The sequence below is a fragment of the Uloborus diversus genome, unplaced genomic scaffold, assembly GCF_026930045.1.
Source record: "Uloborus diversus isolate 005 unplaced genomic scaffold, Udiv.v.3.1 scaffold_12, whole genome shotgun sequence".
Taxonomy (NCBI): Eukaryota; Metazoa; Arthropoda; class Arachnida; order Araneae; family Uloboridae; genus Uloborus; species Uloborus diversus.
The window spans coordinates 9,426,905-9,443,357 of record NW_026557876.1 but is presented as its reverse complement, the minus strand read 5'-3'; the positions used below and the strand labels follow the sequence as shown (position 1 = coordinate 9,443,357).

The 16,453-nt window shown below is 31.3% G+C and overlaps 1 protein-coding gene across 4 annotated transcripts in view; it reads left to right on the top strand.

Moving 5' to 3' along the window:
• Positions 1-15,528, top strand: part of LOC129232486 (uncharacterized) — a 131,025-nt gene extending 115,497 nt beyond the window's left edge. For 3 of the 4 annotated variants that reach the window (XM_054866634.1, XM_054866631.1, XM_054866635.1), the window contains 2 exons: positions 12,535-12,618; positions 15,273-15,528. In XM_054866634.1, coding sequence (XP_054722609.1) covers positions 12,535-12,603 — 69 coding nt within the window. In that variant the 3' untranslated portion in view covers positions 12,604-12,618; positions 15,273-15,528. The remainder of the gene's footprint in view (positions 1-12,534; positions 12,619-15,272) is intronic. The other variant, XM_054866632.1, reaches the window with a different exon arrangement.
• The last annotated feature ends 925 nt before the right edge of the window (positions 15,529-16,453 follow it).

Genomic DNA, 16,453 nt, shown 5'->3' with positions numbered 1-16,453 from the left:
AAAAAAGAAGAGGCACTCTTCCAAGCATCGCCTTGAATTCAGTAGATGATGAAAAAGAGACCCACTTTTCACTCTGCATCAGGCAGTAATGGAAATAACACACGCATAACTCTAATCTTCTGCCATTTTTTGACAAAAAAAAATATCGGTAAAGAAAAGAGGATAATTTACCAAACATATGTACGTTTTCTTGTCCCTGCAATGCCATTGGCGTTGATGCCTGAATATCACTCCAGGTGATTTCGCTCTCTGCTTGAATCGATAATGACCTGGTGTTTGCAATGTGCCGGATCCATTTCTGCAAATCTGCTGCACTAAGATTCGCATTGTGAGTTTCTTCTGTCCCTGACAATTTTTTGGTTTGCTATAAAATAATGCAAGGTTAGCACTGTTGAAAAAGCATTTTGCTGTCCTCGAGGTCTTAAAGTGAAAGATGTCCTGCAAGAATTGTGCAGCAGTAAGCGAAAAAGACTTTGGTGAAAGATGGAAGAGTTTGGATTTATTTTCTCTTGTTTTGAAATAAATTTGTGCATGAAGTACTTTAGTGATTGTGAACCTAATGCGGTACAATGTTGAGTAAGACAAGTTTTTTAAATAATTTTTCACAAAATTAGTTTTAACTCTGTACCAAATACGTACCCAAAACATCTTAATAAGTCCAGGGTATTTGCTGTCGTTGGAGGTCTGAAAAATAGTCTGAAGATGTCCTGCAAGAGTTGTGCAATAGCAAGCGAAAAAGACTTTGGTGAAAATGGAAGAGTTTGGATTTATTTTCTGTTGTTCTGAAATAAATTTGTGCATGAAGTAGTTTAGTGATTGTGAACGTATTGTGGTACAATGTTGAGTAGGACAAGTTTTTGAAATAATTTTTTACAAAACTAGCTTCAAGTATGTGCCAAATACGTACCCAAAACATCACCAACTGTATTTAATAAGTCCAAGGTGTTTGCTGTCATGGAGGTATGAAAAATGATGGATGTCCTGCAAGAGTTGCGCAATAGCAAGCGAAAAAGACTTTGGTGAAAATGGAAGAGTTTGGATTTATTTTCTGTTGTTCTGAAATAAGTTTGTGCATGAAGTAGTTTTGAGATTGTGAACGTAATGCGGTACAATGTTGAGTAAGACAAGTATTTGAAATAATTTTTCACAAAACTAGCTTAAATATGTAATAAATACGTACCCAAAACATCACCAACTTTATTTAATAAGTCCAAAATGTTTGCTTTCATGGAGGTATAGAAAATGAAAGATGTCCTTCAAGAATTGTGCAATAGCAGGCGAAAAAGACTCTGGTGAAAATGGAAGAGTTTGGTTTTATTTTCTGTTGTTCTGAAATAAGTTTGTGCATGAAGTAGTTTTGAGATTGTGAACGTATTGCGGTACAATGTTGAGTAGGACAAGTTTTTGAAATAATTTTTCACAAAACTAGTTTTAACTGTGTACCAAATACGTACCCAAATCATAACCAGCTTTATTTAATAAGTCCAGGGCGTTTGCTGTCGTTGGAGGTGTGAAAAATGAAAGATGTCCTGCAAGAATTGTGCAATAGCAGGCGAAAAAGACTCTGGTGAAAATGGAAGAGTTTGGATTTATTTTCTGTTGTTTTGTAATAAGTTAATGATGCAGTAGTTTAGGGTATTGTGAACGTAATGCGGTTAAATGTTAGGTAGGATAAGATTTTGAAATGATTTTTCACGAAGCTAATTTTAATTATGTACCAAAGACATACCAACATTACATGACCAGCTTTGTTTAACAAGTCCACAGCGTTTGCTGTCGTTGAAGGTCTGAAAAATGAAAGATGTCCTGCAAGAATTGCGCAACAGCGAGCGAAAAAGAGTTGGGTAAAATTGGAACAATTTAGATTTATTTCTGTTGTTTTGAAATTAGTTAATGCATGAAATAGTTTTGAGATTGAATGTAATGCGGTGTTCTGTTAAATAGGATACGTTTTTGAAATAATTAATTCACAAAGCTAATTTTAACTATATACCAAATACATACCAGCAAAACAACACAGGGAATTTACTGTCGTTGGAGGTCTGATAAATGAAAGATGTCCTGCAAGAATTATGCAGCAGCTAGCGAAATAGACTTGAGTGAAAATAGATAAATTTGGATTTATTTTCTGTTGTGCTGAAATAAGTTAACGCATGCAGTAGTTTTGGAGATTGTGAACATAATTCAGTATACTGTCAAGTAGGATAAGTTTTTTGTAAAGCGTTGAAATTCTGCGCCGTGGTCCCAAGTGCTGACCCGCAATAGCCGATCGGTGGATTTTCGAGATGCAGAAAAATCGTCAGCACCTGCATGTGAAAGATATTCGTTTGGCTTTGAATGCCCTTGGTGAAATCGAATCCCTAGTGCAGTTTCGGATCAGTAAGAGCACAGGTGCTGCCATCTGTTGGAAACTGGGCGTCAACATTATCTGCGCTTTATGGTGGCACATGAAACGCTGGATGCCATGTCCGGGGATCTCACTAGGTCTGTAAAATGCTTAGCTTAATGCAGTTCCTTTAGAAAGCACAAAAAACTCTTGATTGCCTTTTCTTTAGTGCATAATAGTGTTTTATTTTCATACATAAATTCATTTTTATGCCAATTGAATGTATGAAAAAAATATAAGAAGCCCTTTCTTTTCTTTTTTTTTTTTTTTTGCTTGTGCAAATATAAAAAAAACTATGAATATTTCCACGTTTAACACGATACAGATTAAAATTGCTTTTTTTTAAGTGTATTTCTTATAAAGTCTTTTTCTTTTTTTTTTTTCAATAGCAAAGAAAGAAAGATTTTTTTTTTAAATTCGACAGCACGTCAATCTTTTGCTAGGCGATGCGTTATCATCTCCTTTTTTGCACGGTCTTTAACCGCTAAAATTTTGAACTCTAATTTCTCCCTGCTCTTTTTCCGTTAGTGTTGTTTTTTCATGGAGATTTCCCTAAACATGGTTGTAGGGGAACTGGTAACCGTGTAAAATGTTTGATTCGAAAAAAAAAAAAAGAGAGAGAAAATACGAAATCTAACTTAGTTAATTTCTTAACTCTGCATTTTATTATCTTATTTTGACCATTTTTACAATTAAAAGTATGCATCTAGGATTAACTGTTGCGAAAATAGGGGTTCCGAAGATTAAATGCGCATTATTACCATACTAGGATTTGAAACATGGCAATAAACAAAGGTCTCTGCAGGGGTTATCTCCTTCCCTTTGCTGCGTCATTGAGTTGCACTTGATCCTAGTTTATAACTTTAGAGCAGCGTTTCTTAATTTGTTTAATAAATGGAACCCTTTTGAATGTCGATTTTTTTCCTGGAACCCCTATGTTATCATTAATAGTATAGTTTGCATGCAAGATTCTATAAATGGTTTATATTACTAATAATGAAGCTGAATATCCCTCTGTCTGTCAGGATCTCTGTGACGCGCATAGCGCCTAGACCGTTCGGCCGATTTTCATGAAATTTGGCACAAAGTTAGTTTGTAGCATGGGGGTGTGCACCTCGAAGCGATTTTTCAAAAATTCGATGTGGTTCTTTCTCTATTCCACTATTAAGAACAAAAATATCATAAGATGGACGAGTAAATTACGAAATTATCATAACGTGGAACTGTAACATGGGCACAAGCCAATTGGCCGGAGATTCACCATACATTATTTGTAAATATACAGGCGAACAAAAAGACCTTTTAATTTTTCTATTACGGGCAAAGCCGTGCGGGTACCACTAGTTTTCAAAAAAAAAAAAAAAGCGCATTTTTGGTTTTAAAAAATATTTTTCGACTTGAAACACCAATTTAAAATTTAATTCGAATTTTTCTGAACACTATCTACAGCTCGTTTCAAAGAAAATTTTAAGTTATTATTTAAATGATATGAGTAGTTCCTATTTTTACTATGACAGATACGTCCTTCAGGCTTTCTGGAAGAAAGTTGCATTCTCAGATCAGGTTCAGCAGTATGTCTGTGGTGATATTTTATTTTTTGCGGGCATATAAGTTGAAAACATAAATTTAGTTGCGATCAGTAAAAATGCGAACAGGAAATTTGGTGACAGTTAAGGAGTGTCATCTTTAAAATTGCACCAGAATTTCACTGGATGGTATTATTTTAAATTTCTGGTGCAAGGAAGGATCGTTTGCCGTTCCAATAAAAGAGTCGTTTTATAGAGCTGACATAACTAAAGATCATACATCTTTACTAATAATAAAGCTGAAAGTCTCTCTGTCCGGAGGATGTCTGGATGTCTGCCAGGATCTCTATGACGCGCATAGCGCCTAAACCGTTCGGCCGATTTTCATGAAATTTGGCACAAAGTTAATATGTAGCATGGGGGTGTGCACCTCGAAGCGATTTTTCAAAAATTCGATGTGGTTCTTTTTCTATTCCAATTTTAAGAAAAAAATATAAGATGGACGAGTAAATTACAAAATTATCATAACGTGGAACCGTAACTTGGGCACAAGCCAATTGGCGAGATACGAAATTATCATAACGTGAACCGTAAGATGGGTACAAGCCAACTGGCTAGAAAATTCACCATACATTCTTTGTAAATATACAGGCGAACCAAAAGACCTTTTGATTTTTCTATTACGGGCAAAGCCGTGCGGGTATCACTAGTTGAAAATAAAATGACTTTTTAATCCACGATTGATATTTTCTCAGTGGAAAATTCTCATTAGACACTTAACTCTAACCTAATTAAGTTACTAATTTGACCGTTTTGTAACAAAAAAAGCAAGTTTCGTGAAAGCCTTGAGCGATCTAAATGGAACCCTGGGATTCTGCGGAACACAACTTTAAAAACTGTGCTTTAGAGTGACATAACAATATCTGTGACATTTATTGTAAGAGCTCACACATAGCTGAAGTTCTTCTGACGATTATAACAGTGAGAAATTGAAAAATCGTTGCTGGTATTGTCCTAGACATTGCCATTAATTTTGAGGAAAGATTACACGCACATTATTACTATACTAGGATTTGAAACATGGGAATAAACAAAGATGTCTGCTGGAGTTATCTCCTCCCCTTCGCTGCGTCATTGAGTTGCACTTAATCCTAATTTATACCACTTTATAGTGACATAACAACAGGGTTCGCCGATATATATCATTCGATATATATCCTGATATATATCACGATATATATCCAATATTTATTTTGAAAATATCATATTTTGATATTTTCGATATTTATTTTTTCAACTACGGTATTTTTAATGCAAAAATGAAATTAATCATAGCATTATTGTTCATTTTTTTATTAAAAATAACCAAAAATTATACACTATATCTTTATGATGTTATTAATACATCATTAATATAACAAAGTAATACAATATTCCTTTTTTATTTTATATTCGTAAATTATTAGTAATGTAACGGTTTTTATTCATATTAAAAGTGCCTAATTAAATATTAAACATTGGTCAAAAAAAAAAAAGAAGAAAAAAAAAAAAGAAAATGTCTTATGACTGTGCACCGACTTATGCATATTTTTTATTTCCGAATCATATAACTGAGTTAAAGTAGCTGACATAAGAAAAATAAATAAAACAGCTAATGTTAAATTAACACCATTAAAATTGATAAAAATGTTAAAAGAAATATTAGATATAAATAATATAAGAAACCTTAATTTTAAGTGTTATTGTAATAACAATATAAAAAAAAATGAAGTGTGATTTGGAGATGTATTTACTTCTTTGAAGCTTTTAGTTTGATCTGGTTGAAAATATCGGATGTTTTCGAACCCTGCATTACAATATCTGTGACATTTATTGTTAGAGCTCACACATTGCTGAAATTCTTTTAACGATTATATGAGTGATAAATAGAAAATTCGTTGCTGGTATTGTCCTAGACATTGCCATTAATTTTGATGAAAGAATTGATATTTGAATAATGAAATTTAATAATGCAATGTATACAATTATTTTGCTATACATTTAAAACTCTATAAATTAACTTTTCTTTACAATAGGGTATTTTAGAAAATTAACTTTTTTTCGAATATATATTTTTTACTATGTTTATCTGAAACTTTTTGTGTGTATTTGTATTGCAGATTATTCAAAGATAGAGATAAGCCTTGGTTCTAGCATTATAGAACTTTGATTTGCAATTATTCATCATAACTTATGTTTTATAAAATATTATTTATGCTAACTTAACTCAAAATGATTTATACTAACTTAATTCATTAATTCAATTCATGCTGTGCTATTTCTTGAGGGCTGATAAAATAGTTTGTGTTTTAACGAAATTAATTTCGATTTATTATGGATTTCAAGTTTTGTTGATAGTTTTCTTAAACTCCGAAAAATCAAAAAGTATTTTTTGTACAAATGCAGCTAAATCTCCTTTTGTAGTGGTTATGGTTTCAACGAAAACGGGAGGTAGAGATTACAGTCATTGAAATTACGGAAATTGAACTGAGAGCTAAATTCTTTTACTAACGAAAATTCTGGAACCAAAACAAAACGTTTGATAGTTTTTGGTTCATTTTTCATTAGTGCATATGTTCTACAGATGAAATTTGTAAATATTTTCAAAATTAATCAGGATGAGTTTGAAACTTTATTGAGAATTCGATTTAAAAGCAAACATATTAGTTAAGAGCAATGTCATTCGGTAGAATGAAACACTGAATAAAATTAATTTTATTTATTTATTGCTTTATTTCTATTCAGCTAGAGAAGTTTTATTGATCAACACATGTTCATTTTAGATAATTGAATGCACAATTTGTCTGAAAGTTGTTGGACATTGTTTTTTCATTGGGAAGTCGAGCGAGTCAAAAATTGGGTAACATTAATAACATAATTCAGCAATCTTCTTTCAGCCAAATTAATGATTTCTATTTAGATTAAGTTCATTCTTTCCGCAAATAAGTAATCGGATGCAGGATGTGTAAAACGTATTAAAAATTATTGAATGAAACGCAAAACAGTTTTTTTTTTTTAGTTTTTATCATTGAATTGTTTAGACATGCGTTAATGTGACGGATAAAAAACGTACTAATTTAGTCCTGAAAAATATTTTTCTTTTTAATAATGCCAAAAGTCAAGTAGAAAACTCAAAATCAAAAATGACTTCTTTTTTGCGCATTCAATTTATACAAACTTTCTTTCATTCATATTCGTTTGTATTAATGAAATTTTTTTCACTTGTTGAAAATGGAATATTGACTTCTTGCATTAAAATTCAGTGTATTAGGAGTTATTCAAATTTGCTTATTGAAGTTTTTGAAACAAGTTGTAAAATAATGTTTAACTACTGCTAAAATTAAACCATTTTGTTGGTTAAATTTTTATTTGTGTAACAATTCCCATCTTTTTTTTAACGAGGGAATATTGTTCGATTTTTACCTAAGTTTTAATATTTAATTTGCTCTTAAAATATAATTTGTTGCTTTTTTTTAATCACCTCTCCGTGGTCGTTTATAAAAGTAAAATGGAGGCTGAATCAAAATAGTGGCAGTCGATTATGTTGGGCAATTGCAACTGTTTATATTTTTATTTATTGTTTTAAATTATTTTTTGAAATTTCTGCTTCGTTTCTATTATTTGTTTTACAGTTAAATAGTTTACTCTACATAGTCACATGAATTGTTATCAATAGTGAAGTTTTATATAAATAATAATAGTATAGTAATATAAATAAAGTTATTTTTAAAAAAATCAAACACTGCCAATTTGATGCTTATTTTAAAAGCAAATAAAACACCTAAATTGAAATAATTTGAATTAAAGTTCATTATGATTGTCCAAAAAAAAAAAAAAAAAAAGATTTTTTTCCGTTAGCCGGGCGCAAGCGAAAATTGCCAAATGATTACGCCCAACGCCAAGTGATGACTTGCCCAATAGATGTAGAAATCCTCCAATTTTCTTACAAACTTTGTTGGGCCTTTTCGCTTGGCGAAACATCGCTTGGCGTTGGACGTAATTATTTGGCGATTTTCGCTTGCGCAAGCTGTTTAGTCTTAATAACAGCATTGGGTGTATTTATTTATCATCACGTGGAACGCTGTACAAAGTGATTGACAAATCGCCAAATACCTCGCCAAATGGCTTCTAATGTCGCCTCCTCCTTTACGTTGAATGAGTTATATACTTGTTTTCGTACACCGTGTTGGAGAACTAGAAGGTTTTACTTTTGCTAAATCGATTTAATAGAATGAAACGTGATCATTCTGTGGCGTGTTTCCCCACCCCTTTACTTTTTGTGCCAAACTTATGTCGCATTAAAATGAGAAAAATCTTAACACTTAATGCGTGGGCCGAATATGATGTGCTTCTTTTCCGGTTTTCCTTCTCTTATTAAGTAAACATGTATGCAGAGATATTTTTAACGCCTCTGTAATCATTGAAAATCGAAAATACGTCTCGAAAGTTCAGTGAAACGTATTTTCCCGCTTTGTATTTTAAATACAAATCTTGCAAATCGCGCTTCCAGTTGCATGCTGCTAGATGTAAATAAAAACTAACATCGTGTAAATTGAGAAAAGAGAACAGTTATGATTTAAATAAAATGCATTTGAATTTTTTTATATTTTTCCACAAATTCAAAATTCTAATCGCTCTATAGGTTAAGAAACCAAAACTGTATAGTAAAACTTCTAACCGGATGAAATTGTAGAATCTTCAATTATATTTGTAAATTAATAAATTTAAAAATATGATATCAAAAACGTAACTCACTTATGTTTTAACAGAAAGAGCCGTGTAGAAGATTTTTTACATTTTTTGAATGGAATTGCGGCTTTTACTATTTTGTATTTTTCTCTCCTCCAAAATGAACTTCCCTTCTCTAAAAACAAATGTCGAAAAGTATTTTCCCCCCTTAAAAAAAAGGAGTAAAAAAAACTCTAGCAATATCTCTGCATGTATGAATGATTTAGTCTCATTAAATTATATTGGTGTTGATTTCGTCTTATTAAACCAACAACACTTCTTACAATATTTTACAGCGTTATGTATTAGTATGTTTGGTACATCACATTATTATAACTATAGGTTCTTAGAAAAAGTAATACAAATCTCGAGCCAAAACGTAAATCTACGTGGCCCGTCCTCAAAAGTCACATTAGAAAAAAGTAAATTTACGTGACCCGTCCTCGGAAGTCGCATTGGAAAAAAGTAAATTTACGTGACCCGTCCTCGGAAGTGACATTGGAAACACGTAAATTTACGTGACCCGTCCGCGGAAGTCACATTAGAAAAAAGTAAATTTACGTGACCCGTCCTCGGGAGTCACATTGGAAACACGTAAATTTACGTGACCCGTTAAGTGTTAAGAGGTTTTCAAGATTTAACAGTTTGTTCTTTTTATTGTTAAATTTGGTATAATATTACGACATACATTAAAAAAAAAATCTTATTTAACATCATAAATAATATATAATGTCTTAATCGTAATTAAATAAGCGTTGTATGTCAGTTAATTTTCAAGAGGACATTTGGCAACTAAGATTTGGTGTAGGAATTGGACATATCAGCTGATTTTATTGTGAATTTTACATAAAAAGTGGATAGTAACATTACGTAAATACACTGCTTGGAAATTTTATCATTTCCTTGAAACTGTGCTTTCAATGTTTCAAAATTTTTTCGAGTTGATAAAATGAAAAATAGGATATTTATTCATTTTTCCTTTCAAACTGTTGCTTTTTTTTAACGATTTGTACTGCTGCATTCGTGTATTCTGAGTCAAGTATATATTTTCTGAATTTTATGCAGAAAACAAATTTTGACAATTGTTGGGAAAATGAAAATTGCATCGATTCACGTGCAATTTAAATTGTTGCAAAGATAAATTCTACGTTCTTAATATATCCTGTTCTTTATAGGTTGTAAAATGTGTTTAAATTATTTTGAAAGTAACTTTCTATTGGTTGAATTGTTTGTATATCTTGTAATAAGAGGATGTACAAGACGTATAAATCTAAGAATAAAACTAAGATTTTGGATAACTGATATAATAATACGGGTATCAGGTACGTGTCAAAGCGATGACGGTTTGGATGCTTGCAGTTTGTGTATGCTGTTAAAAGCAGAGAGCTGTCTAAGATACATTTAAAAAATATATAATTAATTTAGTGATTGTTATCGATTATCATCGATAAATATCCCGCAATCAGTCAAAAATGTTCAATGAATCACACTTATAATCAATCACAATATTTTCAAGATGTATTGCTATCATTTATGTATTTGAATATGAAATGTTTTTTTAATTGTGCTTAATGTTGAAATGTTTTAATGACCAATAATTATCAAAATTAATACAAAGTAGTTTAAAACCGTTTTGGTTCATTTTGACCATTTTTGTGAAATATTTTGTTTTCATTCTATTTAAGCATTTTATCAATTTGTTAAGTTGCTTAAAAGAAATATTTAAATGTATAGGCTCTATATAGGTACTGTTTAATAAAAATACAGATGAAATAAAATATTTTGAGTGCAATAAAAACTCATAAAATGTTTTGTGATACATGCATGTTTTTATTATTTTATTTATTGATTTTATGTATTTATTTATATTTATTGATTTTATGTATTTATTTATATTTATTTATTTATGTTTGTGATAATATTTAAAAAAACGTTCTTTAGTATCACTCAATAAATAAATAAATAAATAAATAAAATAGTACTATTTTTACTTTTAAAATTATTTTAAATTTTATTTCAAGGTTTTTTTTTTTTTTTCATTTTAAGATCTTAGACAGTGTAAAGTATTGTAAATTTTAGCATAAATCTATGTTGGTATATATTTTTTGAAAAGATGTATTTAAAAGATGCTAATTTTTACTGGCTCTTTTGCTGCGGTTAATGTATAGATAAAACACGTAATGTCAAGAGCTGAAAATGGTTTTGATATTTTAGCGATACAGAGAAATATTTAGAAATTTATTCAATTGATGTCACTTTGAAGTTCCTATACTTAATGAATTTGAAATGTGTTTAGGGCTTTAATTCCTAAAAGCATATTAGCCATAACCTTAATGTTGTGTTTGGTTTGCAGTGCAGAGTTCAAGCTGAAGGCGATAATTGCAGCAACGTTATTTTACTGATGCAGGCAATGTCTTAACAACTTTAACGGTGCCGCTACTTTACATTTGTGGCAACTGTAGTAGTCAAGAAGGCTGTGCGCATGTGCAATGCGCGTGGACTGAAATAATTTGGCCAATGGGCGAAAATAGTGTCATGAAATAAAAATGAAGATTAGCGGTCACCACTCGCCGCGTGATGACTAAATAGGAAAAGGGGCGACGAAAAATGTTATTATCATTCTCCACCTAGTCGCCACTTTCTCCCGCTCCACCTGTCTTATCGATTAACTTTGAGGCAGTTAATTAGTCATTAACCTTGGTTTAACTTAATAATTATGTTTTAGTAGCATTTCAATAGATAATTTGTTTACTTACTCCAAACGTGGCGACTAAATTAGAAAAGGGGCGACTAAATTTAAGTATTATTCTCCACCTGACCGCCACTTTCCCCTCTTCCACCTGTGTTATCGATTCTCCAAAGGTTAAATAATTATTAACCTTGATTTGAACTAATGTTTTAGCAACATTTTTAAAGCTAATTCATTTTGTTACTTTTTATTGGCTTATAAAAAAATAAAAAAAGTGCCGTCACTGTTTCCAGCCTTCTTATTCGCGGCAAGCAGACGATGCTATAGCGCCGAATATCACGTTGCTTTGTTTAACTACGATTTGGGGGGGGGGGGGAGTGCAGGCCCCGGAATTTTTGGCTTGACAGTATGTTGTTGTAAAAATTATGCAAATTGAATATAAATTGATTTCAAAATACATTTTTTTTAAAGTGATTTTTGAATTGAAGAGTGCATCAGTAACTTAACTGATCTTCTTCGACTTAACAAAGATTCATCAACCATTACATCAACCCTGTAAATTGGTCCGTTCCCCGATGCACGCTCAAGTTAAGGATGTCTGGTTTTGTCTACTTTAGAAGCGCGTGGATCGCTAACCGATCACCCCCGCGTAAAATGGAACTCTGCGTTCGAGGAGGCGTGGCAAAGTGCCCTCTCGTAGAAAACGAACAATAGATATTAAAAAGACAATTTGAATTTTCGTTTTCCAGTATTAGTCATATAATTTATTTTGGATCATCTGTAGAATTCTCTGTAGATGAGCCTTAGTAATAACAGTCTGTGAAGTAAAAAAAGATAATGAATTTCGTTCAATTTTTTATCAATTTCGGCTAAAACTCTGCATACAAACCATTTGTAGTATCAAATCTGAATGTGAACATTTTTCTTTTATCCCATTTCTTGCAACAAGTACAAGTATAGCTGCCATGACGCACAATCAGTGTAAATAAGAACTTTTTTAATAATTGTGCTTCGGCGTAAAAGAAAGAGAAAAAAAAAAGGATCAATGGACTTGCCTTGAAAACAGAACTTTATGATTTCTTTGCTGTGTACTAATTTGTTTGTAAATGAAGAAAACCAAAGTGTTGCCATTCCACAAAAATCAAACTCTTTAATTTCAAATTTAGAATCGCCGAAAGAGAACGCCGACCAGTATCATAAGAGGGAAGTCTTACATCTTGTGTGAAAATGTTTAGGAAAAGTTTTTGGAAGTATGATATATTTTTGTCAAACTTTTAAATGCATTATGCTCTACAAGAACTCTTCAAATTTCTGTGTAAAAGTGCTATGGAACTGTCTTCTTCTGCCTCCACTGAACTATATTCTTCACTTGATTTCCTTTTCAACTGAAACTCTAGCTCTGTTCAAAGTACATTCTGTGCTCACTATTTTCGACTCACTCACTCACTCACTCTCTTATCCTCTCTCTAGTTTATTCCAGTCACTTCTTCAATGCCCCTTCTAGTCTTTTTACCTTATTTTAAATGTAAAAATATGTTTGTGAATGATTGTTACTATTATTTCTTTTGTCAGTTACTCAAAAATTTACATTACTTGCAATTGTTGTTATTGTGTTTTAAGTTGTTATCATGATGACTACTCTCTCAGCAAAACGCAGTATGTTTTTTTTTAATTAAAAATTATTAATTATTTATTTTTTTAGGTAGTGGTACAAATCTCTTTATTTCTTTTGAAATGATTTTGGCAATGTTCATGTTTTAAATGTGTAAAAATTAAACATAAAAATTATGTTTTAAAAGTACTGAGCGATCAGCATTTCAATTGCTATGACAAAAATAATAATAATAATACTAATAATGCCACGTTATTTGATAGCGACACCTAACTTGTAACCTTACTATGACGCTGTGTAATGAAAAGAATAGAGTATCCAACAATAACCCATTCCCACTTCAAAATATGCATTATGTTTCAATTACATAGTTTCGTAAAACAACTAAAATTACGGACTCAACAAATTTAAATATTGTTATTTTTTAATTCTCTAAAATGGAAAGTTAATGGAAAGTAGTGAAATGGAAATTTAAAAAAAAAGACCTTAATTTCTGAACTGATAATTTAAAGATAGAAGTTAATTTAACCTAAATCGTAATTGGGGGACTTTTTGATAATTAAGCTTTTAATTGCAACATTTCTTAATAGTTTTAAATTCCTTAACATCTTAGTATTTTTAATGTAGTATGAATCTAAATAAAAGTTAAAGAAAGTATATGTTGTTAAGCTATGCTTTGTTGTTAATTTTAGTTCTAGTAATCGTTGTAGAAAATTTTATTTTAAAACTCATTCTTGATCGAAACTGAGAGTGTAGTCAGTATTGATTTTTGTATTAAACTTTCATTGCTCCAATACATAATCATAAATAGTTGAGCGATTTGTATCTAATGGTTTTGATGGTTATTATTACGTCCTAGTCCTAACTATTTTATATAGATCATTACTACTTTTTTTTCTCCAAATACTGTATTCAAACATGTTCTAAAGGTGACTAAACAGCTTGGAAATTATGTTGCCAAACATTAAGTTTTTAGTAGCAAAGTTTAAGTAGTTTTTGCCTGTCTCTTCGTTGTTAAGATGTTAAGCAATTTAGTTCACTGGTTCTATTTATTAAAGTCGTAATAGTTATGCTCATAGAGAGGTTTTTCAGAGTTGCAATTTACCCAACCTTTAACCCAAATTGGTGACTACATTCTAATAGCTAAGCGTATTCTTTTGATAGAAATGTTTTTAAAACTTAAAATATGAGGAAATGGTGAAAATTCTTAATGTGCGGACATTCAAAAAAAAAAAAAAAAAAGGAGAATAAAATATTAAATAATTGGATTATCTTTTTAGTTTACGGCAAAAGAGTAATTATGGGAATACAGATATGACATGGCATTATATACCTCTGTCTAAAACTAGGAGAAAAAGGGAAAATTAATATTTATATTTTTTAGCTTTACCTTAAGTTCCACTGAATGTAACGTTTCATGTAGATTCATGTAACGTTATAATTCAGACCCAACTTAAGATGAAATAAAGTATAGTTAGGAGTAAAAATAAACAGTGTAGAAATTGTGAAGATAATACTAGTAACAGCTGTTTTAAGACTGCACCAAATGTGTCAGATAAAAGTCAAGCACCACATGACAAGCAACAAAATATCGTTCATTGTTTATAATTCGACAATTTAGTTGACCCCCCTGTCACAAAGTGTCACATTTTACCTAACCCTCCCTCCGCTTGTCACATGTCACGCTGTTTTTCGTTAGCATGTTATAAAAAATGTCGCAAATCTTGTGACATCACAGTGACGTCACAAATCTTGTTGCCCTTCCCCCTCCCTGTCACAATTTCATGAATCTCAAAGCGTGACGACCATTAAGCGGTCTCCCACTGATGAACAAGTTCCATTGTAGTCCTGAAACAGCTGTTTCCAACATTTCCTTTGCAATTTCTGCTTTATATCTGTTAGTTATTTCATAGTTAAGTTCAAATGTTTTTTGATCATTTTTTGTACAGACTGTACGAAATTCTTACAAATCAAATTTGTCCGTTTAAATTTTCTTCAAACTAAGAGGAAACGATAAAATATATAATCATATTCTCCTAATTAGAGGTAAGCGATTACAAAAATGAAAATAAATAAGATTAAATCTAGCTCTGTAACCTCCTAGTTATAAAGCAGTAAAGATCGAATAAGGAGGTTGGTTAGAGATAGGAAAATGCAGAAGAGACTGCAAACATGGTTAAGTAAAAATTATTTCAATGAGATTAACTTTAAGCCATGGCTAGTCTGTGATGATTTTGTTGATTATTATTCACAACCTTTTATTAATTTCTTCTTTTTCGTTTCGTTATACAGGTGTTTATCCACAAGTAATTTTTTACACGGAATTAGGCGTTGAAGAATTATTTCTGGAATAAACTATTGGAGGAAGGGAGTGACAATTTAAAAGTAGAAGATTCATCTCTGCCCTGTAAATTTATAATCTTGGCTTTGCCACTCGAAATGAAGCTTCTGAAGAGGTTTATGTGTTCATAGTGTATTTATTGATAAAACTTGTGAAAAAACAAACAAACAAATTCATGTATATTATAGGATATTAAAATAATTGACGTTCTAGTTTTGTGACCTTATTTCACTGAACTCTGTATATTGCACATCAGCACTAATAAGATATAGAAAGATGAAAAATGTTTAATTTTCTTTCCTGCTTATAATCTTTTGGTGTCTCCCAGTTTCGCCGACACGACCCCCCCCCCCTCTCCCGTTTTTCAATTTCTCAAATTCAATCATGCCTTTTGATTGAATTTGAGGAAATCTGAAATGTCGACGAAACTGGCAATAAACCTAATTTTTTATCATGGGTATATTAGGGTGGTTCAAAAATACACCTAACAAAAAAGTTTCTCCTAGATACCAGGACACCCCTCAATATTTTTAGACTTGTGGATAGCAATAAACTGGAAGAATTTTAGCTTCCTATTTCAACAGAGAGAGGGTGCTCAACCCCCTCCCCAAACATCATCAGTATGGGGAGGGGGGGTTAAAAATACATTGAAATGAAAAACAACGCTAGATATTACGAGTATTATGCATATACAGTGCAATAAAATAATTATTTACAAAAAAAACAGCTGGGGAAACAATGTTTCTAAATTTGTGACATTTTCTATGCTACGGCTAATATTAAATGGAGGGGTCATTGAGCATCGTCTTAAAATTTGAGTAAGAAGCTAAACTTTTACAACCTTGCTATTAGTAAGTGTAAAAAAAAAAAAAAAAATAGGGGTGTCCTGGACTCTAGCTGAAAAAAAAAAGTTTTTTTGAACCACCCTAGGGTATATGGTAAATTACTTTACATTGCTTCCTTTAATTATCCTATGAGGAACATCTGTACATGGCATATGAGCATGGGATTGTCTGACAATCTGTTTCAGAAATTTTATATGTATAAAGTGTGTTTTTATGTTCACAAGGAGTCTTACGCCATTCTTTTCAAGATATGTTTTGCGCAAAAAAAATTTCTGTAATAAATACTG